This window comes from Falco rusticolus, chromosome 14, assembly GCF_015220075.1.
Source record: "Falco rusticolus isolate bFalRus1 chromosome 14, bFalRus1.pri, whole genome shotgun sequence".
Classification (NCBI taxonomy): domain Eukaryota; kingdom Metazoa; phylum Chordata; class Aves; order Falconiformes; family Falconidae; genus Falco; species Falco rusticolus.
Window position 1 is genome coordinate 12,221,664 of NC_051200.1, and position 25,524 is coordinate 12,247,187.

Here is a 25,524-nt window from a genome sequence, read left to right on the forward strand (position 1 = left end):
GGGTTTTTTTGATAGGAACAGGGAGTCCTGAATAAGGTAGCTTTTCTCCTGAGAAGGACTTTTCCCAAACCTACCTCCTGGGACTGCACACTGGCTCATTCCTTTGTTTCATCCCTTTACTGAGCTTAAAACCGCAAACTAAACATCTGTTCCACAAAGGGGCAGAATATCTTGTACAGGGCAAGGCCTGTGGGAGCATAGTATCTTCTTTTCCCTTCCCCCAGCCAGGCTCCAGAAACACATTTGAGCAGGAGCGGTTCTGTGGCCAGGGACTGGGGATGAATTTCTTTACCAAGATGCTTTCATTCAGCTGCCATCTGCTGCGAAACCTGTAGGAATTTCTGTGACCTATAGGAAACTGATGCACAGCAGCTTTTACATGCTGCTAAGAAGAGCTGCAGGAAAGAAATCACTCACAATGATAAGTTTAGTTGGTTCTGCAGCCTCCAGGAACCCATAAATAAAGACTATGAGTCTGCAACGGCAAGGGAAGAACAGCTGGGACAGACAGCTTTTCCAAAGCCCCCGTCTCTCTCTGAAAGTCTTGTGAGCTAATGAGATCCTTCATTAGCAAGAGGAGGTGTGTGTTGTAGAGGTGAGCAGTGATGCAGCTCATGCTGATGGGCTGAAGACTTCCCCTCAAGTGACATGGACCCTCACAGGACACAGGGTGGCTCAGGTCACAAGGAACAGCAATCCCTTATGCCAGGCACCGGGCAGATTGATCGATTTTTGCCTTGAGGTGACTGTGGAGCTGTAGCACCTTGGCTGCTTGGTCAAGTGGTTTCTGAGGCTGCATGCACCGAGCAAGGAGCTGGCCCTGACTGCAGGGTTCCAAAGAGATGACTTCTAATTGCCCCAACTGGAATTATGCCTAGGAAATGGGTTTCTACACGAGCTGAAAGGACAAAAAAAAAAAAAAAAAAAAAAAAAAAAAAGGATAAATAGGGAAAAGAAGAAAAAGAAAAGAAAGTCACAGAATCTTGTAATGCAAGTTTGTGAAGTCCTTGATTCAATGATTTTCTAGAGTTAGCCTGGGGAACAAAATAACATTAAGTAACATTAAGACAACGTCATGAAACTTTCTTTCCTTTCTTCTTTTTTTTTTTTTTTTTTTTTTATGAACAGGGGTATAATTGCCAGTATCCTGGCCAAATTCCATCTCCAGGAGCTTTATTTTTGCCTTTTTCAATTCCTGTCTAGCTACACACAATGGTTCCTTCCCCTGAAACATCTGGCTAAAGGTGGTGGTGCAGCAGGGCTACATGAAGGCTGGACACTGTAGGCTGTATTGCAGCTTGTCTACAGTGGTCAGAAACACTGAAAGTAAATTTTGGTGTCATATGTAAGTCATACAAGACAGGGTAAATTCCCTCTGTCCTCCACAGATTTCTCCACTGCCGTTAATCTCTACTTCTTGTTGCTTCATGTCAACCAAGATGTGCCAAAACACAGTATGCTTAATGACCAAAGATATTTGCTGTTTCTTGAAGTGACTTGTTTGCAATGAAGAGCTGAGTGAAGCAACTTACTTTTCTCTCCTTTCTCCACAAAGGAGTATACTATTGATGTCTTTTTCCGGCAATCCTGGAGAGATGAAAGGCTGAAGTTTGATGGTCCCATGAAAATACTTCCCCTGAACAACCTGCTGGCCAGTAAGATCTGGACTCCTGATACCTTCTTCCACAATGGGAAGAAATCTGTCGCCCATAACATGACAACACCCAACAAGTTGCTGCGCCTGGTAGACAATGGCACCCTCCTGTACACCATGAGGTAAGTCTGTGTCTCCTGGGCCATGGTCTTCCAGGTCCCTATGCGCATGCTGGCAAGGATGGGACCTCAGGGTACGTTACAGCAGGGTTTGTGCCAACTTCCACTGGCTCTGTTAGTGCACCTGAGTCTCACCCTGCTGCTTTCCCTGCCACCCTTGTTTCCTACCTATATAGCATCACTGATCCTCAACTTAAGCACATTCTTACAGGTAGCTTTTTTCTCATCATTCCTGTTGATTTTTTTTTTCTTTTATGTGATGAAGTAGAAGTGTTGGGATCTATAGTTTGTGGAGTTGGTGTGCCACCCGACTTATTTTTGTTTCTGACCTCTGATGGAATATGAAGTCAGGTTTCCAGTATTGGTAGGGGGCAACATTAGGATGGGAGAATTTGTTACTCTCCAGCAGCTTGAGAACAGATCTAAATTTGTTCAAGATGTTACACCAGAGCTGTTTGAAACATTTAATGAGCCCAAGCTTGCTTGTGAGAACAATGGCGGTCTTTTTGCTACTTCATGGAATCAAAAATCCAAATCTGTGTAATCAATGCCTATCTTTAGGGGAAAACATCAACAGCTTATTAAAAATTGTGGTTTGGAGGTGCCTGGTTTGGCGAGGCCATTGGAAGCTCTCAGTTTAGCCCAGCCCGTCAGTTGAGCTCTCAGTGGGAGCCCCAAACACAAGGTAGCCCTGCAGCGTGAGGCCCCAGGCAGTGATACAGCCTGTGCAACCCTGCTGTGAGGTCCTCCTAAAACACAAGTTGCTGTTGGGGAACCACGCTTGGGCAGTCGTCTCTGGATTTCTCACGAACAGCCATGGTGCATACATTTATCACTGAGCTGCAACAGGGGGAGAGCATGAAGAGAAATACCTTTAGGTTAATTGTATGTTCATTCCAGAACTATTCAGATATTCCTGTATGCTTGTAAGCTATTCACCCATGCAAATAATGTTTGCCACCTGGGCTGAATGTACTAATGCGCCTTGTGAGGTAAATGGGTTTATAAATGAAACAAGCTACTCATAGATGCACAAGAAAGGTATTGAGTTAGTTTTGGAAAGGTGTAAATTTTTGTTTTCAAAAATTATTTTCTCTGCTTTCATCTTCAAGCTGATCCTAACTAGTAACAGGCTTCATTGTGGATTCTGTGTGCTGAGATGCTGCACTTTGACCTCTGTTTTTTGAGGACCAGACAGAATTTCATCTCTTCATAGTTAAGCTGCCTGTGAACCTACATAGTGTCAGCAAGTTTTACAGCCTACATTGATAAACAATGCTTTGCTTTTGCGCAGCAGTTCTCAAATATGAACTAATCCTGCCAGTGCCCTGGGGGTTTAGGTCTCCACACATCAGCGATCTCACGTTACTGAGGCAGATGGGGTAAATGAAGGGAGAAGCCCAACTTGACTTCAGGGCTCAGTTCTGCTCCTGGCTCTCTGACCTGCATGTTGATGACTAACATTCCCTGGGTTTGTATCATTGACTTGTAAAGTATTACAGGAGCTACTGGCATAAGACAGCAAAAAAGGACTCAATTTCAGGGCTTTTATATCATTTCAGTTCTTTATTCAGCAAACAGCCATTAGCTTCAGCAAGTTTTGTGTGACTGAGAAAGTACTGGATTTCCTTTTCCGTTTAGGGCTGGGCAGGTGCCAGGATGGAAGCATCACAAGGTTCTTGGGAACGAGCTTCTTGAAGAAAATGGAGTCATAGGATTTTTAAAATAAATTCAACACAACCTTCAGTTTAGATCTCTCCCAAAGAAGAAGGAGGTGAAGGAGAGTCTGAACCTCCCTTTGCGTATGCTCCTGCCCCCCTTAAATGTACCCCTAAGGCTTTGTAAGAGGTAAAGAGCCCACTCAGAGATACTCAAAGGTTGAGGGCCATATATGAGACCTTTTGTCATGTGTTTTATTGCATAGTACCAGGAGCTGTAGTCCATGGAGATCTTTTCCTTACTCAGTACAGATGGCTGCTGTGCAGATGTGTGTGAAGCTCTCCTGGTGGGGCTCTGGACAGTATTGGACCAGTCTGATGCTGGAGATGCAGTTAGAGCTGGCCAGATGGCTATCTGCAAGGCACTGCTCCCTGCGCAGGACAGTGTGTCAGGGGTGAAGCAGGGCTTCTTTGGGTTTGCAGTTCAACACAACCAGGATGGGATGTCTGTCCTGGTGCGTTTGATGATTGCCCCTCTTCCTGATGCTGAAGGAAACGCCTGCTCAGGGCCATGCAGGGTCTTTTGAGTGAGAGCTCAGAAAGAAAGATGCAAGGGCACAGACTGTGTGACCAGGACTGTGCATCAGTGTCAAGCCCAGAGACCAAGTGCTACCTGGCTCTGCCACTCACAGGCACTCACACCTCAACTCCACAGTAAAATCATGATGATCACCTTCTCTTGTTAAGTGCTTTGAAACCTCCTCCCAGAAAAGGGCTGGAAAGAGACTCATGTTTTACGTCAAGTGGCACACTCACTGTTCTCCCCCATGCCCAGTGGCATGCACATGTGTCCTTCTCAAAGCAGGACCATGAAGCCAATCTCAGCCCCACACAGCTGACATCTGGCAAAGTGCAAATCCCAAAGAGGCACGCTCTGTCCTGCTAACTAAGGACTGAGTTTGGACCTCCACCAGACTTCCCCCAGACTGGCAGGACAGGCCAGGTGATCCTTTGCAGGCTCAGTCTGGACTGGTACATTGCCATGCAGTTGGACTCCTGAAATATATCCTGCTCCTTTACCTTGTACCAGCAAATATCCTTGAGGGATCGGTTCTGCTGATCTGCAATTAGAGGCATGTCTCTTGCTATTTATCCTGCTGTGAAAGCCAACTTCTCTTAGTCAAGGCTTACATTTATAGATGAAGTTGCTCTGGTGGAACAGCAACTCTGACACAGGCATCCAGCAAAATTACACCTGTGTGACAATATTTATAGCTCCTGGAGAGAGCCTCTTTATCACTGACCTGAGCTTCAAGGAGTTGCACACCAGCTGTAGCTGAGTGTCCAGAGATTTCCTTTAGTCATGGCACAGCCTCCTCATGGACTGATGGAACATCACAGTGCAAACATCTGATCACTGACTCAAGCCTTGACACCTGGGTGACAAGATGGCCTTTGCAACCGCAGCACAAAATTGCATTTCTCTATTCCCCTCCTTCGGGCTGCTGAGGAAAGGACAGGATTAACAATCCCTCTGCCTCTTCCCTGCTACTCCAACTGCCTTAGAGGGCATGGGAAACATAGTTTTATTACGTACCCCTGCCTCTGCAGTCTTGTTTGTGGAGCTCCTACAAGATGCAAGTAGTTGTCAAAAGCCCGGGTAGGGCCTCAAAGCTCTGGTATCAGACCTGAATACAACAAACTGGGAATTGTGTGTGGATTTACATAAGGTACAGACAAAAAACTCAGCTGCTGCAGCAATCTCTGGATGTATTCCCTGCCTCAAATTGTGTGTGGGACATAGATGACGTTCTGGTTCTTCCTGGCCTTGAAGCATATGAAAATACTGAAAGCTTAATGCTGTGCCAATGCTATTCAACTTTGTGAACCTCTTCAAAGAGCTCTCCTGCTCTTCACATGGACTGTCAGAGTGGCACGTTGAGGCTTTGTGGTTATCGTCAGAGTGGTTCCCAAACAATATGTGTTCAAGTTATGAAGTTAAAGGATGTTTTCTTTAATTACCAAGCTGACGCATTCAGCTGCGTGCCCAAAGGCTTTGCCTCAAGAACCTGTATTGCTAAAGACAACGTGAAGTCCTTAGCAGCAGTGCAGGAGCACTTGGGAAGGACGGTCAGTAAACCCCTCGCTTAGGCAGAGGCAGAACAGGAGGGAAAGCCGAGTACAATGGCACCCAGGTCACGTGCAGCCCTGCCGTGGCTGTTGAACCCCACATAACAAGCCCTGTACCTACTGCAGCATGCTCAGGGGTTTGAGCTTCCCGGGCTCCTTTTTCAAATCACAGAGCTCTGCAGTGTCTCTCCCAGCAAAGGCTTTGGGTTGTCTTTACTGCCTGGTTTTTTTAAGCCCCAGGCAACTTGTGAGAGCTATAGGCTGAAACTTGCAGAACCCTTCCACTTGATGGAGGTACAACTGTCATTCTCCTTTCTGCAACAGCAGCAGCTGGGACATCCCAGCACCAGCTCCTCTGGGTAGTACAGACTGGCAGCGATTTGGCTGCATCCCACATCAGGGCTGATCCTAGAAAACAGCGTAAATGGACCCAAGCAGACCAAAGCTAGACTGCTAAACACCCAAGCGGAAGAACAGATGAGATGAGATTTGCACAGCCTGCTTTTCCCTGCCTTACAGATTCCGGGGTGGATCCAAAGGCAGAAATGATCTGTTTTCCAGCTTGGTTTTGTGCGGGCAGACTTTTGTAAGGAAGCTGTCCCAGGAGGGAGAAACTTTCAGAGATCGCCTTATCTCGCTGCTTTTCTGCCATCATGGGCTGAAATCTCCAGGGGCTGGGGGAGGATGCAAAGTGAATTCAGTGCTTTCAGATCCAGCACAAGGATCCTAGAAGCAATTTGGCTTTCAAGCTCAAACCCCAGCAATTAAACCTAACCTAGATTCTCACACAGCCTAAACCGTAAACACTATCTGACCTGACTGTGGTTATTAATGAATCTCCTAGAGGAGAAATCGGGACAAAACTCAAGAATATCCCTGGCATAAACAAAGTCTGTTCTGCTGTGCAGGGTGCTGTCATGTTTTTGTACCACACATATACCAAGGGATTATTACATTTGCATGCCAGAAATTGGACTGAGACTCTTGCTCATCCTGCAGCACGATGCAGGTAACGACAGGGGCTCTAATGACACATCAAAGGCTTTGCTAAGCTCTTGGTAACCATGAGAACGAAGCTGAAGTGGTTTGTTGTACCGTCAGCCCTGGGAGAGGTATGTTTAGCCTGATTCATGCTTCTTGCCATTGTGTTGAGCAGTTCAAAGGACTTCCCATGACTTTAAAGAGAAAAACATGGTTTCTGTCCTGGATGTTCCACTTTTGGTGCCATTGCACCAGCAAAGTAAAGAGAACATGAGGACTTTGGGGGTTGATTGCAAGACAGTTCTGCACAAGTTATTGCTAGCGCCTGGGACAGATGACCCAAAGGATACAACAGCTGGATTATGTGGTTACTGGCAGCTTGACTATTTTTCACATGCTGTTTGGGTTTTATAATGACATTTCAGGGCTCAGATGTCTGGACCTGAACAGGGCATCAGAGCAATGAAACAAACCTCTGTGGCTAGCTGGCCATAAGCTCCCTTGTACGGGGTAAGGGGCAAAGATGAGAATTTCTGCAACAGGCTTTTTTACCCAGATGCTGCAGAGGCAGTGATAATCGTCTGGAAAGCAAGGTACATTCCTCTTAGTTTGACATTTTGATGTTTCATTAGGCAAAGCATATGGTGCTGAGGAGTCCTTCACCAGCAACAGGAGGTGGCAGGGAAGCCAGCGGGGGGGGGGGCAGTGGAAGGGGAATGTGGGCAGTCTCCTGAGCGGTGATTGATTCCACAGCTCACCTAAGTACCTCTGCTAATTAGTGCTCTAAAAGATGAGTGTATGCAAGAAAGGCTGCGGGAGGGAGGTGAAAGATGGTCAGGGGATGCAAGGGGCAGAGGGGTGAGCAGGAGTGAGCAGCAGTGCACGCACTCTCGTCCTGGGGAGAGCATCTCGGGGAGCCAGCATACCCCAGCGTGTGTAGGGGCAAAGGGAAGAGGTTTCAGGCAAGGGAGAACACCTAGGAGGGGGAATGCTTCTATTTCTTCCCCCTTCAGCAGGGAAGCTGGCTACCTTTGTGTCTTACCTGTGAAAGTGCTGACTTCTGGCTGGCTGAAGTTGCTGAACCAGACTCTTCTCACTGGAATGATGTGACACGTTCTTTTTTATTTAATTTCAGGAGACTTAAAAGCTCCTTCAGTTGTAGGTGGAGATGTGGCAGATTAGGTTGCTTTTTCAGTGGTTTGTTGATGGATTTATTGTGTTGTTGTTTACTGGCTCAGCTAATAAAACACACTTTAGATTTAAAATGTGACTGCTGCATTCCCACACACCTATGGAGTCATCCAGCATCCTTATAAAGTTCTCTCTTTCCCTTGACATCACTTGCTCTTGTTGGCCATGGCCTGGAGAGGGCAGGAGGGTATGGCCAAAGCCAGCTTGTGCCCAGCTGGTCTGTGCTGCCATCCTGGCTCGCTCTGAGGCTCTTTCTGGCTGCTCTACATGGCGCTCGGCCACCGGGCCCACAATGTGCAGTCCTTTGAGTCATTCAGCCTTATTGATAGTGGCTGTTGATCACAGCCAAGAAGCAAACAGTACAGTGGATGAAAAAGGCCTTTCTGGGTTTTTTTAGAGAGTTCAGGATACATCAGAAGGAAAGCACTGATCAGATGAGAGGTCCTTTGGGAAAGCCGACTTTGGGAACACCCAGCTAAGAGCCTTTTGAAATAATTAGTGAAGCCAACAGAGGAATAGGAAGGTAAAAAGGAAGTTTTGTGTGGCCTGATGAGGGAGACAGGGGAAATACATCAACGCTTCTTTACACAAGTGACAGTGACAAATATAAGAAGCAAAAAGTCCATTGCAGTTGGAAAGGACACAGAAAGAATTGAATGGTAAGATCTGTGAGGACATGCTTGACAAGCTTGCTAACCATTAAGCTCCCCAAGTGAATTTTGAGCTGACAGAAGAAAGCATCACAAAAGAAACAGAACAGGAGGAGCAAGGCTGTCAAGTTTAAATCTTGCTGCTAGGTTTTCATACCTGCTTCTTGAAATCCTAATCTTCATCCAGATTATAAAAGAGAGACATCAGAGCTAGTGAGTAATTTGTTTGTGGTGACCTTTGAGTGTCCAGAAGAAAATCATTCCAATGATGTGCTCAGTATCACTGTCAGTCTTTCCATTGACTTCAATGACTCTTGGTTGAAGTCCTAGAGAACAGGTCTTCTCTCTTGTGTAAAACAGGTACTTTCAGTCCAAAGAAGAGATCAGCAAGTCAGAAAGAGTGATTTGTTTCCAAGGAAGTTACATTGGCCACACAGTGGTTCTTGGGTTGGCTGTGAAAGCCAAGCTGGGGCCAGACATAATGCAAGCAGGACAGTCATCATCACCTCTTTGTCAGCAGAATGATTATTATGGGACATAGTGGTCACTGTCCACGTACCTGGCTTCAGAAAGGATTGGCAGACTCAGTGTAGAAAAGGTCCTTGGTCTCTGGTGCACAGTTGTGTCTGGATACCTTGTCTGAATCATGGAAGCCATAAGCCATCAGCTGCTGGGAGACAACAGTGAGGTGTAGCTTGCTCTGAATTCACCCCAGTTTCATACTTCTCCCTAAGTATCCACTGGCCTCCTCTACTGGAAGTGGAGTCAGCCTGCACAGACCCAATAAACCCGCTGTGATTAACCTGGCTGAGTCTGGAGCCTTGCATCAGCCACGGGTGGGCTGTGAGCCCTTGGGACCCAGCAGGGAATGGTGACTCAACAGCCAGCCTCTTCAGTGCAATCAGTCCCCGTGGGGCGTGTAGGGACCATGTCCTGCTGATGCTGAATAGCTGAGAGCTGTTTGGTAGGACCAAAGTTGTCCTGATTGTGGGAATTGCTTTTATAGGGGGGTTTCTGTCTGTGTCGTAGCTCGTGGTGCAGATGTGCCCAGTGGAGACAGGACAGTGGTACATGGCACTGAACAACAGCAGAAATGAGTATGTGCTGCTGTTGCATTAAGGAGCAGGGAGGTACCGCTGAAACACTGTGGGGCTGGGGTCAGAAGGTCTGCAGGAAACTCACCGCTTTCCTTTGCTAGCTCGTACAAGAATATGGGGTAGACTTCCCCACGGTGCAGGCTGCTCTGCGGCATGTAACCCTAAGTGGCCTCACCTTCCAGCTGTTCCCAAAGGCTGGGTTAACTGGGATTTAAACCCCTGCTGTGGGTGCTGCAGGGGCTCCAGGTCACGCAGGAGAGTTTTGGCCATCCAACCCTAGCCCGCTGAAGTTACAGCAGCTTCCAGCTCTGCTCCTCCGCTTCTTGATTTAATGCCTCTGCCTGTCTCTCGGGGGATGCCAGCTTTCCTAGAACCTCTAAAACAAGCAGATGAGGCTGAACGTGGGTCTGAAATCGTGAGGTTCATTTCCTCACCCAGCAGAGCAAAATTCACAGCCAGCAGAGAGTTTCTAGCGCAGCCTGGGCTGCCCTTGCAGCCGGTACAGAGCAGCTGTGCGAGAATTTGCTGCTGCTCCATCCCTCGCTTGCGCTGGTGTCCGCCTGCCACAGCACCATCTGCCGCCTGCAGCCACCATCGCTGCGGCCTCGGAGATCCCCTGCGCCCCCGAGCCACGCTGATTCTGCTTTGTTTCCCCCACAGGGGTGAAGTGCTTCGTTTCCTACCAATTTTTTTTTTTTTTGGCAAATTTAAAAAGCAGTCTCTTTTTTTTTTTTTTTTTTTTTTTTTTTTTTGGTAGAGCTATTTAAGGTTTGTCCACCTGAAAGAAATAATAACCTTTATTTTTCTTTTCTTTTCTTTCCTTTTTTTTTTTTATTGGCTTTTAGTAAACAAAATCTGAACCCTTTTTTTTTTCCCCAGGGTTTGTTTTGCATTTGACTAATCCTTAATATTTTCTATGAAGAATAACTTGAACATTTTTCCAGCTGAAGGAAAATATCTCAATAGAAGCTTTCCACTGTGCCTCTTCACCTGAGTTTTTCACAAGCCACATTTCAGCCTTAGGTCTGTTTTAGGTCTTAGGTCTGCTTGCCCTTTGCATCCACCTGTTGCTCCTGTCATAGTTTATTCACGATTTTGCTGAGCCATCAGAAGTGCGTCCTTTTTTCTACAAATAGTTCCTTCAGACAAGATTGTATTAGACGCCTCCGGGGAGGCTGTGTGTCCTGGCTCCCCCTCCTAGGCTACAAGCTTTGCAATACTTCAGGAAGGAACATGAGTTTCGAGCTACCTTTTTTATTAGAGCCTTTTATAATGGATGTTTTTATGCCTGGCCCCACATTCTGCAGCACACTGCTTTTATGGTTGTGCCTCCCTCACAAAACCACTTCCTGACAAGGTATCCTACTGGGATTTGGTGGATGCATAAAGCACAACAGTTGTCTTGCACCCACCCACACAGCCCCAGGACATGCAGTTCTACATCTGCCCGCAGGATCCTCTGCAGTGCCGGCAGGGAGGGGAGAGCTGGGGAAGCTGGGATGAGGTGCTCCACGTGCACGGGGCTGTGTTGTACCCTGGTGCAACACCTGCGCCTTCATGGCTCTGACTGACTTCGTTCAGCAAGCCTAGCAGGGCTGTGGCCTCCTGACAGAACAATCTGCCAGCCCTCAGCTCCTTCCAGACCACGGGAAGAAAAGGCCATGTTCCCTGGAAGCCCTTTCCCTCTGCTTTCCAGCATGGTCCATGAGATGTCCCCTGGCCCCAGGCATTAATGAGCTCTTTGTGCACAGTGCATAAGCAAACAGAAGTCCTGGGCTTTGGCAGATTTTCTGATCACACTGAGTGGATAAAGATGAACTCAGTCAATAGGGTTGAGTTTATACAATGGGAAAGGTTGCCAGATCTCTGTGCCTGCTGTTCTCTCCACAGCTGATGGCCTTCTGCCCAGAGACCTAGAGGTTAGTGATCACATTGAGGCCTTTGTCGCCTTTGATGGATGCAGGGCAAAGACACGGTGACAGAAGGGCCAGGTGGGAGCCTCTGCAGCCATGTGTTTCTGATCATGCCCTGTGTTTTGTCTTGTAGGCTAACGATTCACGCAGAGTGCCCCATGCACCTGGAGGACTTCCCAATGGATGTGCATGCTTGCCCGCTGAAATTTGGGAGCTGTAAGTACCCTGATCAGCCTCTGAAAGGAGGTGGGTACAGAGCTAAAGAATAGTCCTTTATGTGGCTAGTGTTTTCCAGTATTCTAGCAACAGCGTTATTAATTATTGCTAATGGTAATGTCACCAAGAACATGTTTCTGGTATCTTATACATGCAATTCCTGCCGTCATCAGAAATGGGCAGCAAGCAAATCTGTGGTCAATTCCGGCTCACAGGACGGGTTAGACACCGATAGTTTTGCTGTAAGTTTATTAGGGAAGTGGGAAGAGCAGTGGAAAGGCCCTCCCTGCCTTCAGTGGGTTGTGCTGCCTCAGTAGGACCAGCATTGGTGGAAAACTCAGAGATGCTTTTCCTTCATCACAAGATGATCCTGGGTGGACAGATTTGTGAAGATATCGGTGGTGTCTGCTGCTAGGTGTCCTGTCCAGCATCCCTGCATCACTCCGGCCAGTCTGGGGAGAACCTGAAATCTCTGGTTGCTCTGGCTCCATGCTCTGATGCAGATTATAAACCCCTTGCTTTTCTTCAGTCTGTCAGGCAGGCTGCTCTCAAGTAAAAGGCTTGGGAACTCTGGGAATCTCAGTTCCAGCACTCAAGGGTCCTGGTTTAGGGAAAATTTGCAGGCTTCTGGGGAGCTGAAAACTGCTCCCAGCCTCCCAGGCTTGCAACTGCTCATCTGCCTGGGCTTCCCATAACCTGCCTAGAAACAAGTTCCCTCTACTCTCCCATATGCAAGTTAAATTTGTTTTGCTTTTGTTCCTAAAGTGAGTGGGAACCAAATTCCAAGCCACTGGTTCACCATAATGTGGAAATAAATTTCCTAGTCCCACTCTACCTGGAGTCTCCTCCAGGTCCAAAAAACTGAGCACCACTCACAGAGACTGACTGTGTTAGGTGGAAGAGTTACCCACCTCCAACTAAAGAATAAGCCCTCACCAGAAATCCCTCTTTTGGACTCTAAGAAAACCGAGAAGTCACAACCTTTCTGAACTGATAACTTCCTTCCTGTAGCCATTTGTGAGTCAACTAAGGAGAAAGTTGAAAAGTTTGATTGACACCAGAAGAAATCATGTTTATCATGTGCATCTGCTCCTCTGCTTCATGACAAAATGCATCCATGAAACTGGATTATTCAAAACTACTAAAATAAAGTTATTTCTTAGGCAGCACCTAATTAAATGTAGAACTCATTGCCACAAGACATCACAAAGGCCAATAAAATAGCAAGCCTTAGAGAAGGATGAATTATTAATGTTAATTGACCTTGTGAGGAGGGATATAAAATCTCATACCTCAGGCCTAAACTCTGGGATTATTACAAGACTTGCAGGAAGGCAGATTAGTCCACATCTAATTGCTATAATGTTTGTTAGTGGGGAAAAGAGATTAATGTGCACATTTCTGCTGGAACACCCTTTGGGGTTCTTCTGAATATTTTTACTGATTTGGCCTGTGAACGATGAGAGTTGTGACACAAGCAGCTCAGGAGCTGCCCCTGATTAACATTAATATGGCTCTTTCTAAAGCACCCCATCCACGTAGCATCTGAGCTCACCTCTCCTGTGTTGGAGTAGGATTAAACCAGTGTTTGCACCAAAAAAGCCATCAACAGCTGGAAGCTGCTCATTTGCAAGAAGCTTAGAGTGGGTCAGATTTATAAGTAGCAGGACAATGCCAGGGCCTGTTCAAAGGACAGCCAGATTTGCCTCAGTGACCACCTTCCAGTGATCCCCATAACCTGAAAGGCTCGTCAGTGGCCTTCCGGCCCTGTGCCACCATGGCAGCCACCCGAAGGGGAAGGCAGCGAGCTTGCAGAGGGAATAAGGGCATCAGGCATTTCAGATAGCTTCAGCTGCCCACCTGCATCATTGCTTGGACCAAGTGCAGTGAAGGTGATGGCTTTACCTATCACCATGCTCCCTAGAAGGTGGATATACACAGCAGAGAACAGTTTCTAAGCTAGTCATAGGACAATTGTACCACAGCTGTCTGAGACCAGGCTTGCAGAAGATGTTGCTGAAGTGACCAGCTCCATGAAATGCCAGAGCTGTCCTTGTTTGGATTGGACTAGACTGCGTTGCAAGTGAGGCGTTGAGCAGAACCAGAACAGCTTCATGGCATTAAACATGTTCCAAGCATCCATGCCACGCCTACGTGACACCAGATACGCTTCTGTCCCAGACAACCAGACATGTAGACAGCTGCGTTTTCAGGGATGATGGCAATGAAAATGTGGGCAAGTTTCCTTTGTAGACTAACGGTGGGTGAACCAAGACCGTTACAGCAGAAGGTGCTGCCCATCAAGGTGGAAGAGCACTGGCAGGGCTGTACAAAGCTAAGCTTGAAGGAGGATGGAGGTTTCTAGAAGCATGTTGAGAGCTGGAAGGAGGGGTTGGAAAAGCAGAGTGTTGCATATCGGATGAGAGGTGCCAGCCTGCATCAGAAGTGCTTAAGCAGCATGCTGGTGTGCTGCGAGGCGTTGGCTGATCATCAAAACCACCCCTCTCATTTTGCACAGCTCCTGCTTAGTATTTGACACGTTTGCCAAAACCTTTGGTGCAGGGGTAACCATGGTTGTTTTAAAAAGATCAGAGAAATATGGTTGTCTCAGGACACAATCTTCCACAAAGCAGGAGCTGAGACGTATCTGTAGTAGACCTGACCCATTGCTTAACCTGACCCCAGCCAAAGAATGCCTTAATGTCTTACTAGGAGAAGCTGGTGGTAAAAAATAATTAAAAGCTTGTTTTAGTGAACCTTGCTCTTGCCTAAAAAACTGGTATAATGTGTGTATGCATGGGAAGCTTGGGCATTATGGGGAGAGGCAGCTCCTAGCAGAGTCTGGAGAGACTCCATAGGACTGGCAAAACCAAGAGCATGCAGGTTCTGTTGGGAGAGGGAGTGACTATGAGGACAAGGAGTGGTTTGGCCACAAAGGCTTGTGAAGGTGATGGTGACTGCGTGTGTTCAAGAGAGGTGTTTGCATATGGGGAGCTGGGCAGGTGGGACAGAGAGGGGAACTCAGAAGTTCCTGGAATGATGCAGTCCAGCAGCACTTGCCTGCTGTTTCTCTTGCAATGTGCGGGAAGGCTTTCCTCAGCACTGCCCTCCCCCACTGCCCGGTGGATTGGCCTGGAGGCTGGCAAACACAGGGTCATGCAGGGGAAAAAGCACCTTGGTGGGAAGGCACACCACCTCTAAAGCTGAGAGGCTTGGAGAAGGTTGCTTCTGAGTGAGGGTAAATATTTTTGACATTTTCTCCTTAGCCTAAAATTCAACCCCATGGCATTTAGCCTTCCTCACCAGCTGCTGCCAGCATGACTTTCCCGGTCCCTGGCATGGCAGGGCTGTGGCCATCCCGCTGCCCCAGCAGCCTGCTGGTCTGGATGCCTTCCTATCTTGTCTCTGCTTGGAGCCAGCCCTTGCAGAGTCAGCATGTCAAGGGGACAGCGTGTCTCTCAACGACAGTGCTCTGCCCCCTCTTCCAGCTCCCTTCCGAAAACCCCAGCTCTCTTTTGCTCAGTTGATTTAACAGTTGCTGAACTGCCTTGGTCTCTGGCCATGCTCGGCTGTGCTCAGCCATGTGGCTCTGAGGAATGCACAGCAGGGATTAATTTGGCTACAGGCTAATTTTGGTATATCTTAGGTCAGGCAGAAGCACAAACCTCATTCTTCTTTCTCCTCCGCAGATGCCTACACAAAGACAGAGGTGATCTATACCTGGACACTGGGGAAGGATAAATCAGTGGAAGTAGCGAAGGGTGGATCTCGCCTGAACCAGTATGACCTGCTGGGCCATGTTGTTGGGACAGAGATGGTTCGTTCCAGCACAGGTACTTGTGGGACCACGATGCTGTGCATGGGCTGAGCACACTGTCAGACGAGAGGAACCCATGGGCTTTAAACGCCAGGAATTGGCATAATTATAGAGGCAGTACCTGTGGGCAGTGAGCACCACAGTACTTCCCAAGCCACATGCTTTTGGAGGATATGGCTGGGGACATCTGGAGCAGTCACCCAGCAACAGTTTAATTTTTTGTGGTTTCCACTGGAAGACCCTTATTGCCATACCCTCTAGAAAACTGATTTCAAGCATCTAAAAATTATCTGTTGTGTGGGAAAATTGCCCCACCTTGCCCAGCTGGTTCTTGGTACTGTGGGTTCATTTGTCTTGGATCCTTTTCCAGTCCCTCAGGAGAGCATTGCGGGCAGGGGAGGTGAATGCAACATAATGTTCAAGTGTGATTTTCACTGCATCTGCTTACACAAATATTATCACAGCTAATAGAAGATTATCCCAAACAAATGTTTCCTCTGATTAATGACCAATATTAATCATCCTTGTCTCCCATCTGCTGCTCCTCCCTTCCCTTCTGAATCCAGGTACTGATAGCTTCTGTTATTTCGTGTGTCTCTCTCTTCCTTTTTTCATTCTTTTTTTTTTTTCTTCTGTATGCACCAGTAATTCTCTCATTTGAGGATATTTCCTCTCTGATGCACTTGATTTTAATAGTGTCTGTCTGTAACAACTTATATCACCTCCCTTGGGGAAATGTGGGGAGTCCAGGGAACTAAATGTCATAATATCTGGCCCATCTCTCTACTTCAGTTGTTGTAAAAATGTCCAGATGAATAACCTGAAGTGGGAAGAAAGACGCTAAAGGCTCCTGTGTATAATGATTTAGCAAGGCCATGCTCACAACAAAAAGGCACAATAATCCAAAAAAATATTCAAAGCTTTGAGTGGAGGAATAGGGCATTGAGGGAAAACAGGGACAGCTCTTTCTTTGGTTTACAGCCCAGACCTTTAACGACAGAACTTGCCCTGATTTTTGAGACGGTTACAGTGTGAGGAAAGGTGGATTATTTTCAGGATTGTCTGAGAAAATAAAATCCTTTGTCCAGAAATCCCACTGAAGTGCTGCTAGGGTCTCTCTAGGCCTAAGGGATCTCACCCGCAATGTGGCTCCCTAGGCTGAAGAGAAAAAGGATGGGAGCTTCATCCTGAGGGACCCCCAGAAGCATCTTGCTCCTGGCATGAAACAGGGAAAGCCTATTGTGCAGTTGTTTATTGGCACTGATTTGCCTTTGTCCCACAACCGTTTTGTTGTAAATTAAAGAAGTCTCCAGAGAAGTGTTGTGAAAGGACAAATGCTGTGTGGAAGTCACCCAGGCTCCACTGGGGCAGGCGCCTGGCACAGCAGATGTGGGTGTGTGCGCAGGAGATGCAAAGTCAGTGTCAACAGTGTGCTGCAGCATGCGTCCCTCCTTCACATAGCTGTTAGGGTGGCCTGCAGTACTGTGGGATACCAGGGCATGGCAGCCAATATGACACACATGCTGTGATTTCATCTAAGAACTTGAAAGTTTGTTCAGAACAGATCTTTGGTGATTGAGAGATGGATTGGTGATGAGCTGGACCATCCTGGAAAGTACCGGTGGCTCAGCGTCTCTAACTGGTTGTCTCTGCAGGAGAGTATGTTGTCATGACCACACACTTCCACCTCAAGAGGAAGATTGGGTACTTTGTGATCCAGACCTACCTACCCTGCATTATGACGGTCATCCTGTCCCAGGTCTCCTTCTGGCTTAACAGGGAGTCCGTTCCTGCCCGAACAGTTTTTGGTGAGTCTGGGAGCATGGGGACATCCTCTCAGGTCAGGGAAGAAAGGCACCACAAATGATGGGAAATAGGCTGAGCATTAGAGCTGGTCTTCTCCAGGCCTTGATTGGCATCAGTGAAGCTGCTGCCATTTCCCAGAACAGCTCTCAGTGTCTTCCCAGTGCCCCTGCTTCCACTGAATCACTGCAAAAATACTCCTCTCCATGTTTCCGCTACAAGCCAAGCTATACATATTAACAGTAATCAAGGTATTGATCATCTAATTATATGCATTTGGCTGTGTCTGCTTATCTATATTGGCTTTTGAGTTGAGGAGAGCATAGGTACATGGGGAGGCATTTAAAGCTCTACATTTGAAATTGCTAATGTGCCCCTGGTCAGCTCCACATAACAAGTTCCTGGGCTGAGGCAGTATAACTGCACAGTAAATATATGGTTATTATTTTCCTCAGCTGGTTTCAGATCATCTTTCCAAGGTAAAGTGTTAGGCTGGCATTGCACATATATTAATAGCTTTCACAAACATTTCATAACAGAATTGCTTCGTGCCTTCCTGCCAGGACCTTTAGTTCAGGATCTACGCACACATGCTCACAGACCAGGTATGATGCTGCAGGGTTGTATTTCCTGGAAATAACGTTGCCCAGCAGATACCAGTTAACAAAGAGTATATTAGACAAAAGTTACCGGGCAGAGAGGGGATATATGGTATCACCTGCTCGTGTTTTTGAATAAGACAGAAACCAGTGCGGTTTCAAAGATCATTAAACACTTTCTCTGTAGCAAGAGTCATGATAGAAATACTCCCACAAGCCCAACAAGGCTGATGTCCTTCTTTCTGGACCTTCTCTGCAGGCCTGGACTTTGTTCCCATGCTGTGGACTGGAACAGGACACAGGGAGGGTCACAGGTGGTTCTGCACCTTCCTAAATGAGCTAGAATGGAATAATTATGGGGGTTTGTGTTCTCTGGGGATTGTGAAATGTAGTTCATGAACAAGCTTTTAAATTTACAGTTGACCCCAGTTTCTCCCTGTTAGCACCGAGTTGCCTTCCCTTCCCCAGTGAAGCAAATCCTACAGCGATCCTCAGGGTCGAGTGCAGCTGCAGGGAGCCGGGTGGTTAGTATGACCAAACTGCTTTGCACCATCTAGACTGTGAGAGCTGCACTGAACAGCGGTAACAGTGAAAAAGAGGGGATACAGCCCCTTAGCACCCATGTTTTGATGTTTTCATCCAATAGAATGGAAAAGGGGGTCCCAGACAGAAATCATGTGGAAAATAGGACCAGCTCTGGCATATAGAGTCATTGATGAACTCTGCTCACTCATCTATCTGCAAATCATTTGCAACTAAACCCTCAGAGTGCACAACCAGACCCCATGTCTGTCCATGCCCCAGGTGGGCCCCTAACATCTGCATTGGTTCTGGAATATCTCTGCATCCTTGACACCGGGCACGAGCCCTTCTCTGAGGATATTTGATTCCCTCCTATGTTATCCTGAGACTTGCAATTAAACAGGTTTCCTCGAGCAGCAGCTCAGATCAAGCAGGAAAGAGCTGACTGAAAAATTAAAACCTACCTTTGTGAAAAATGTCTTTGCTTCCAAATTGCTTTGCTTTCCTATTAAGAAGGTAATGAGAACTCCAATTGTTTATCCCTTTTTTTTTTTTGCCTCTCAGAATGTATGTCAACAATATTGTTGAAACTCTTCAATTACCAGAAGTATGGCTTAGGGGAAGTGAAAATTAGTCAATATTTTTATACAATTTTTAATGCATTTTTAATTGAAAAGCACATTATTGGGGAAAATGGATAGCAACAGTTGCTTGCTTTAATGAAAAAAGCTTTAAAAGGCATTTGCAACAGATCATTTTTTGATTTGATAAATTATTGTGGCACTTGGCCAGCAGCTTGGACCACTGACGGGTGCCTGGCTGTGCCAGCAGGACCCAGGATCCCAGGTGTCCATCCATGCAGGTCACAACACTTTTTTGAAAATGTTGAGAGAACCGTATTGCATGAGTGCTCAGCTGCTGGTCCTCAGTGAAGTTCCCAACCCTATAGCTGTCCTTTTTACTGTTATTTTACTATTTTTACTTTATTGCAAAACCAACCAGAGGCTTCTCTGTGGCATATTCTACATGAGGAGGCTGGGTCTAGCAACACACAACTCGTCCAACTGGCAGATGAGGAATTGAACGCAAGTGCCTACCTATGAGCTAGGGCTCTTTTGTAGTGGGCAGAGGTCTAGTCAACGGAGTTTGGGGAAGATTCATCTCATCCTAATGCAGATGTTTGCCATTGATTATCTGAATTGGGGATACTCAAAACTGAACCAGAGAAGGCCCCGAGTAACCTGAAGTTGGCCCTGATTTGAGCAGGGCTTTGACAAGGTGACTTCCTTTCCAACTTGGACTGTTCCATTTTTCTATGGATTGCACAACAGACTTGAGCTGGGTAAGGCTCCCTTAATTATAGCAGGAATGTGGGCCACATGGCTTAGAGGATGGCTCCTAAATTTACATGATGGAAATGCCAACTGTGTGATTTGAGGAGAAACCGGGTGGGTATATGTGTATAGTCTCACACCATCCTTGTCTCCTGCTGTGTTTCCACAGGTGTCACCACCGTCCTCACCATGACCACACTAAGCATCAGCGCAAGAAACTCGTTACCTAAAGTGGCGTACGCGACGGCCATGGACTGGTTCATAGCCGTCTGTTACGCCTTTGTGTTTTCTGCGCTGATCGAATTTGCCACGGTCAACTACTTCACCAAGCGCAGCTGGGCTTGGGATGGCAAGAAGGTGCTGGAAGCCCAAGAGATGAAGGTCAGCCCTGTGACCAGTGCCGGGGAGGGGGTGGGGGTGAAGAAACGCTGCATGAGAGAGCTGCGCTGGGGCCAGGAGTGGGTAACATGCAGCCCCGCAGTGCTCCAGGGGGCTGGATGCTACTTACTGGAGTCCCCAGCAGAGGTCTCGACTGGAGCGGTTCTTGAGGGTCGAGGGAGGAAGGACTTTGAGGGCTGGTCACTGTGCTTAGCTGGAGAAAAACACCCAGGCATGACTGCTCACTTTCCCGCTGTCCTTCTGCACGACCATTTGCTGGTGGAAACGTGAATGCATGCGTGTTTTGGTCTTGCTCCGCCAGCAGCCTCCTCTCTCTTTTCTTCTCCCTCCAACTCATAAATGCTCTGCGCCGTGTTGCTAGCATGCTAGACAAACCCAAATATGCCACGGGATGCCAGCCTCACCAGTGGAGGTGGTCCCACTCTGCTGTGTCCTCTGCAGCTGGTATCTCCAACTGTAGGTCTCCCCTGGCATGGGCGAGCATGGCGCAGCGACGTGGAGGTCTAGTGCTCATGCTGTTGCCCACAGCTGCTGGCAGCTGCTGCTTTGTAAGCTCGCGCAGAGAGGGTGGGTGGGAAGCAAGCAATCAGAAGCGGCAACTGGCAGTAAATTAGTGCCTGGCATCACCCACGTTTTCCCTTCTTGCTCAGGATCAACCTCTCTGGCAGCTTCCTTCCTGACAGCCACCACTACCCCTGCTTGTGCCCTCTCCCTCCTACCTAATTTAATCTCAGCTGCTCAGAGAAATCGCTTACTGTAGCATGCTGCTCCTTGTTTATATTTATTGAATCAATTTGAAAATCAGCTTTGTCCTTGTTCTTGGTTCTGGAGCCTTTATATTTTTCTCCTTTGCATTTTAATGTGTTTTTTAAAATTGTTGTGAGGCTGTATGCAAATACCTGGCAGAATTGCAGTAACTTCTGGGAAGACAACAGCCAATCATCTCTATGGTATGGAGGTCAAAGCAGGAGAACAGAGACCTTATGGAGAACCATAGCCATCACTGGGTGTTCAATGCTTCTCTCTTGTGTTTCTTGGATGCTATCTGTTTGCTTTTGCAGCTGTGGTCTAAGCAACAGACTCATGGCAGAAAGGCTCCAGAGGAGGCCAGCTGATGGTCTTCCACTTCCATCATGAACAATAACGCTAATCTGGCCTCTAGAAATGAGAGAAGCCTTTCCCATATCATTGGCATCAGTGGAGGGTCAGAACAGATCCTCAAAGCAACCATGTCCCTTTCAGGGATCGGCAAATGAGCACAAAGTCAGGATTCACACAGCTTTGGGCAGTTATGTGAGTAGGGCACAGCTGAAAAAACAGCAAAGGCTCAAAAGCTTCAGTTTGTCATAGAAGAAGCATGAACCTTAATTCATTCATTGAGCCAGCACTGTAGGACTAACAGTGCTGAAACAGTAGGATAAGAGCATGCAGAACGTTTATGCATGTGGTAATCAAGAACAAAACAAAGCAGGACCAGGAATGTTTCGGGAGTGCTCTTTGTGAGTGTGCTGCAATTGATATCAGGCTGGAGAATCATGAAGGACTCCAAATTTGTGGATGCTTTTTCAAGCTAACCCTGATCTGTGCCTTAGAAGGCTGACCCACTCCTGATGTCTGCAGCTCAGAGAGCTCCATGAAGACTGGTGGGCTTTCAGGGAACTTGGGAATAGGATGTGTCAGCATATTTGCTTTTCATCTTTATTCCATTGAATATTTCCAAGAGGGAATTTGCTACGCAATGAAGGTGCCTCATTGGCTCAGTTTCAGCCTTTAATTAGCTCTTCTTGAAACAATTGACAAGCTGGGTGGTTGAAACCACAAAACAAAGAGGAGGCAGAAGAATAACTATTGGCATTTTAAAGTGTTTGTACCAGGAGTAAAACTACCAGTGACAAGCCCAGGCTGAGCCCTGGTCTCTGGAGGGCCTTCCCCCCAAGCCCAAAAGAATTGTCTTTGTTGATGTGATGGCAGGAATCCTCACTCCAGGTTTGATTGCTTCCGTGCATGAACATGAAGAAAAAAATAAAATCAATAAGCATCAGCCCTTCCCTCACCTCAGCTGTAGGCATCCCATTTGAAAGCAATCACTGCCTTGCAAAAGCTGCTGGTTGCTGACAGGCATTCCCAGCGTGTTCACTCTCTCAAGGCTGGTTCCGTTCTTTCTTTCTCCCCTTCAGCCAGCCTATGGGTTTAGATGTGAAGAGCATTTTTTCAGGTAGCATCTAACATGATGGGCTGGTCTTGGTGAATCGCTGATCTCTGTATCATAAATGATCATGATGATGTTCTGGCTATAGCCACAGCTGGGTTCTGGTTCTCGCTTTGAGCTACTCTGCACATTCTGTGCAGTTCTCCTCTAATAAAAGTCAGGTAGAGATCACAGATGTCACCAAAAACTCCCTTTAGTGCACACTCTGATAAGATTTGACTGATGTTTCTCGGACCCAAAGATCTTCCAAGCCTTTTCTGACTGCCACCCATAATCGCTAAATGGGGATGAAGGATTTATAGTGGCTGCAACCATCCTAGAGCTGCAGATCAAATTGGAGAGAGGTATCTGGATCCAACGTGGAAAACTTGTTAGTAAAGATGATTTTTTAAAAAACATCATCAGGAGGAAGGCGGGAGATGACAGTAGTTGAGGAGGAGTGAGAGACCAAAGAGATTGAAAGATGAGTGGATTCAGTAGCCAGCAAAGCTCCCTATCTCCAGCATCCTCAAAATATCTTCTTAAAAGGATCGACTTCAGGACAGAATGGGTGTGTCTGAACAGAGTGAGATCCATCCAACCATACCATCCCATCCATCCATCCCAACCACAGGGATGGCCATCTCTGGAGCCAACAAGGTCTCTTCCTGAGTGGGTGTTACAGTGCAGATCCGGAAAGACAACCATTAACAGTGACTTCACCACTGGGAAACTCATCAAGTCTGCAAGGATGACATTTACCAGGGAGTTTCCTGTAAAAAAGTGTTGTCTCTTCTTCAGGATGGAAGATGCTTTGGATCCTTGGAAGATGCTTACTTAAACACACTGCCACCTGCAACACCATGTCTAGGCATAAAATCTGAATTAGCTCTGTACCTGTGCTTTTATGACATTGCCCTGAAATCCTGGGTGGCAAGAAGCCAAAAAACCAGTACAAGTAGCTGCAGACACATGAAAAGAAGGAAAAACATACTTTGAATGGAAGCATAGTCCTGGATCTTTATCCTTCTCATCCTTAAGACAATAATCCTGTAGTGCATCTTGAGAAGATTAGGTCCAGACTTTTAATGTACTTTTCACATATCTTTTCACTAAGGGAAAATCACCAAAAAGCATCCTCCAACCTCTCTGTTGATACAATCATCATGGTTTTCTTGTATTTTGGAAGTGATGGGCATGCTCACCATTTGCACTAGGTGCGTTTTCCACTGAGTAAAGCCTAACCCACTCTTCAGCAACTCTGAAGTTTTCCCCTTGATCCAGGTCACTTGGGAACCATTCTTCTTTCTCCTTTGTTTTTTTTTTTCTATTTGAGGCATCTTTGTTTCAATCCCCTCCTTGCCAGCAGGGAGGAACTAGAACCAACCTTGACAAGTCACCATTTTCTCAAGTCTTACAGAGTCACAGGCTGGTTCACACCCATCTCTCTTTTTTTGTGCCTCGCTATGGTAACTATGTTTTTGCTGGGACCTTCCCTTGCCGGCCATGCTCTGCAGCCCATGTGTCCTTTGTCCTGCTGCACTTGCAATCACCTGTAGGTCTCCATAGCGCTACCAGTGATTTATGTTCTCTGCATCTTCACTAGAGTCCATGTATCATTCCTCAACAACATTTCACCCTCTTTCAGCACGGTCTGCATGCTGTGTTGGGCTGATTATTGACTCCATCCAACCTCTGAGTCTTTGTCTGGTGATCCAGGGAGCATAAGATCATTGGGCTCAGTCCCACATAATCTGAATGAAGAGATGGGAGGGATGAGTGGTGCCAAAGGTTACACCAGCAGCTGACAGTAACCTGGCATTGGCATAGCCTGCTCGTTAATGCAGGATTGCATTGTTCGGAGCCCTTGGCTCTGCTCGGGGTGTAGGCATCTCAATGTAAAACATTTTTCTGCTATTGTCTGATAGGATCAAATCTTTGGCACACTGCAGAGGGGAACTTTGGCTGGCATGAGGAAGGAGTGACGTGTTTGCTGGAGCAGCAACTGCAGTTGCTGGGCTTTGAATTATACGATACAAGTACGTCAGAGACTAGAGCTGCTTGGAGGTCATTAAAGTGACTTTCCTCTAGAATTGCAAGTGGCAGATACCTTGCATTTCTCAAGTACTGCAGATATTAGTGATGCTGACCTTCAGAGTGGCCTGTCAGAGGGATAGTGCTTCCAACCCAAATTTCTAGCCAAGGAGCAAGCACAGAGAACTAAATCTCCAGCAGGTGATAGGCAGAACCAGTAGTTCCCATAATTCAGACATTCAGCAATTAATTCCTCAACAGAGAGGCTTGAAGACAGGAATATTTTACAAAAATGCTGTTATTTTCCAGTATGCGTGTTGTGGAAGAACTTGTCAGACTGCAATATTCGGGGAACATAGTTATCTCTAAACTAGCTTCCACAGCTTTTCCCTCAGGAGAGCAGCGCAGGGAGAGCGTTGTACAGCGGTTCAGTCTCCCTGTGCCCAAACTGGGCCATGAATGCAGGAGTTGCTTTGCAACGTAGATATTTTAAATAGGACAAGTTTTCAAAGCAAACATGAAGTTTCCTCCTGTTTTTCCACTCTTTCCTTCTGTTTCAATAGGCTGTGGAACTCCTCACAGATAAAGGTGCAGGGGGAAGGCTGGGGGCTACTTTGCAGCTGACAGCAATAAGCACATTTTGCTTTGTTTATTTGTTTGTCAAAATCTTGCCCGAAACACTTATTTATAAAGCCCAGCCCAGTAAACTTCAGGCCAAGCCATTTCTTCTGACATCTCAGGAGCAGAGCCCATCCAGCGCACACATGTGCCTTGATGTGAGCAGCGTGAGCTCTGGGTGCTTCCCCAAGGCTCCCCAGGCTCCCGGCTCTGGCCAGGGCAGGAGACCCCATAGGCAGCTGGAAAAAGGCCCTGGCTGCAGGCTCCCAAGCCTCTGCTCTGCCTGGACAGCCTGATCTGAGGTCCAGAGAAGCCCGAGTTGGTGCCTGGGGGGCTCTGGATCACACTAATACGAGCAGTAGCTTACAGTCACCACCAAAAGCATTTGTATTTGCCTGACTTTACCCCTTTTCAGCCAGCTGTTTTCAGATGCCTTTGGCCAGGCAAGACAGATCCACTTTCCGAGCCCTGGGGCAGAAAAGCTAACCAGGTTGAAAATGTCACGTCACTTGTAGTCATCTTATTCCTGTAATGAGTAACGTGACTGATTAATACTAAAATAATCACAGTGCACTTCAAATTGCATTCTGTGAACAACAAT

The 25,524-nt window shown here is 47.0% G+C and overlaps 1 protein-coding gene across 1 annotated transcript in view; it reads left to right on the plus strand.

Moving 5' to 3' along the window:
- Positions 1-25,524, plus strand: part of GABRA3 (gamma-aminobutyric acid type A receptor subunit alpha3) — a 76,929-nt gene that overhangs the window by 40,636 nt on the left and 10,769 nt on the right. Inside the window, exons 6-10 of the mRNA XM_037408394.1 lie at positions 1,556-1,776; positions 11,527-11,609; positions 15,299-15,442; positions 17,082-17,234; positions 19,854-20,065. Coding sequence (XP_037264291.1) covers positions 1,556-1,776; positions 11,527-11,609; positions 15,299-15,442; positions 17,082-17,234; positions 19,854-20,065 — 813 coding nt within the window. The remainder of the gene's footprint in view (positions 1-1,555; positions 1,777-11,526; positions 11,610-15,298; positions 15,443-17,081; positions 17,235-19,853; positions 20,066-25,524) is intronic.